This window comes from Camelina sativa, chromosome 10, assembly GCF_000633955.1.
Source record: "Camelina sativa cultivar DH55 chromosome 10, Cs, whole genome shotgun sequence".
NCBI lineage: Eukaryota > Viridiplantae > Streptophyta > Magnoliopsida > Brassicales > Brassicaceae > Camelina > Camelina sativa.
The window spans coordinates 19,709,267-19,711,513 of NC_025694.1; the positions used below are offsets into that span (position 1 = coordinate 19,709,267).

Consider the following 2,247-nt stretch of genomic DNA (forward strand, 5'->3'; position numbering starts at 1 on the left):
TTTTTTTTTTTTTTTTTTTTTTCGGCTTTGATTGGTAACATATGAGTTACCATTGAGTTAAGTTGAGTTATGGACTTAACTCATAGATTATTCAAAAATGTTACCAATAAACAACAAAACTAAAAAATTTAAAGTTGAGTTTGAGTTACAATGTGTTATGATTGACTTACAATTTTGAGTTATATACTTTGTAAAATTGTTAACTCAAAACATTATTCAACATCATCCAAATTTTCATGAGTTAAGATGTGGTAAGTTGTGTTATCTTTTATTTTTAATTGAAAAAACGGAAATTCAGTTGTATAATACAAAAAAATTATTGTTTTTGTTTTTATTTAATTCATATATCAATAAAAATATTTTTTACTGTTTTTCTTTTATTTAATAACTTTTTTAATTAGTTATATTATATTTTTCCTAAATTATTATTTTTATTATCATTTGAAATGAAAATAGGCATAGATCTAAATATGATAAGATTGTAAATATTATGGCATGCATGTAGTTAATTTTTTAATTTGTAATGTAACAAAGAAGTTTAGTTAAATTTGTGTATCTTAAAATTATTTTATCATTTATATATTTTTATTTATTTATTTTTATAATTTTGTGAAATATATTCACTAATATTTTTAATAATTATAATCAAATAATACATACTGCAATATCTACCATAAAAATGTCACTAGTCAGTAATTTTGATAAGATTAATAAATCATATTTTTACAGCGATCCATTACTTCAAACTACTGTTTTTACCACATAATTTTTACTGCAACTTACATCGAATTATAATATTCTATTCAACTCAACTTCGATAAATCATGTTACCAATCAGAGCCGACATGTGAACGAAATTTGCATTGTTAGTCTTTGGGATACGAAAGTGGGTCGCTCGCTTGGTTTGGTTCTTCAATGGTTCAAATTAACATGAACCGGAAGAGCTTAAATGAATAAACTTATTTTACATGGTTCAAATTATTTACGTTTTTAGTTTCAATTTATTTTATCTAATATATATAAAATTTAGATTTTGAAGTCTATTGATACTACAAAAAGAAAATGAAAATTTTGTATTTAAAAACATTATTATTTTGTATATGGTTAAAAATCCAAATCCAAATTAGAACTCAAACCATGCAAACCAGATCATTCTTCATTCTTTATGCAAACCCACAATCCAAAAAAAAAAACATAACGAATGAATGATGATGAAACAGCACTTTCATTATGTAGATTATTTTTATTCGTAATAAAACAGAGAAGGTTTCAATGGGTGGGAAACAATACAAAAGCAGACATAAGCAGAGCAAATCATTGACCTGAATAAATTCTGAGACACTTGTTTGATTGAAGAAACACAAACTTAAGAAAACACAATAAAGTGAAACAATTCAAGATTTTCTTGATCTGATCAAATCAAGGATCCCAGAGGATTGTGGTCTCTGCAATCATGGAAGTGACAATGTAAGGATCCATGTTCGAAGCTGGCCTCCTGTCTTCAAAGTATCCTTTCCCTTCTTTCTCGGTGTCACGTCCAACACGGATCGATGCTCCACGGTTTGCAACACCCTATAATAAAACATTATTCCAACACAAATATAATTAATAACAAAAGCGAGTTTTTTTAATATACGAATAACCGTAAAAAAATATGTGTTGGTTTTTTTTACCCATAGGAAAGTGTTGATGTCAGCTGTCTCATGGTGTCCAGTGAGACGACGCTCATTGCCTTCACCGTAAGCAGCAATGTGTTCTTTGTGTCTCAGTCCCAATTTATCGATCGCTTTCTTGATTATCTCGTAACCGCCTTCTTCCCTCATTGTCTTAGTACTGTAACATTTAGTTTATATGAATCAGCAAAAAAATCACAAGACAAAACATCTCTCAGTCGATTCTTGTCAATGTAGTACCTGTAATTGCAGTGAGCACCAGCACCGTTCCAGTCACCAGGAATTGGTTTCGGGTCAAAAGATACAACCACACCAGCAATCTCTGTGATCCTCTGTTTTCAAAACAAGGTGAGTGTTAGTAATCGAAATCTACATAAGTAACAACCATTGCAGTTTGAAATTTCTTTTTGGTTAGACTTACCTCCAAAATGTAACGAGCCACCCAAATTTCATCACCAGCTGAGATACCAACAGATGGACCGACTTGGAACTCCCACTGTTCTCAACACAAAAGATTTGGTAATTAGTACTTCATGCAAAACATCAAAACTGAATACTATAGAGAAAAAAAAAA

General features: G+C 29.4%; 1 protein-coding gene across 2 annotated transcripts in view; it reads right to left on the reverse strand.

Annotated features, from left to right (window-relative positions):
• Positions 1,196 to 2,247, reverse strand: part of LOC104719378 (glutamine synthetase cytosolic isozyme 1-1-like) — a 2,770-nt gene continuing 1,718 nt past the window's right edge. Inside the window, exons 7-10 of one of the 2 annotated variants that reach the window (XM_010437293.2) lie at positions 2,095 to 2,169; positions 1,914 to 2,005; positions 1,674 to 1,833; positions 1,196 to 1,572 (exon numbers count right to left, since the gene is read on the reverse strand). In XM_010437293.2, the coding sequence (XP_010435595.1) occupies positions 1,420 to 1,572; positions 1,674 to 1,833; positions 1,914 to 2,005; positions 2,095 to 2,169 (480 nt within the window). In that variant the 3' untranslated portion in view covers positions 1,196 to 1,419. The remainder of the gene's footprint in view (positions 1,573 to 1,673; positions 1,834 to 1,913; positions 2,006 to 2,094; positions 2,170 to 2,247) is intronic. The other variant, XM_010437294.2, reaches the window with a different exon arrangement.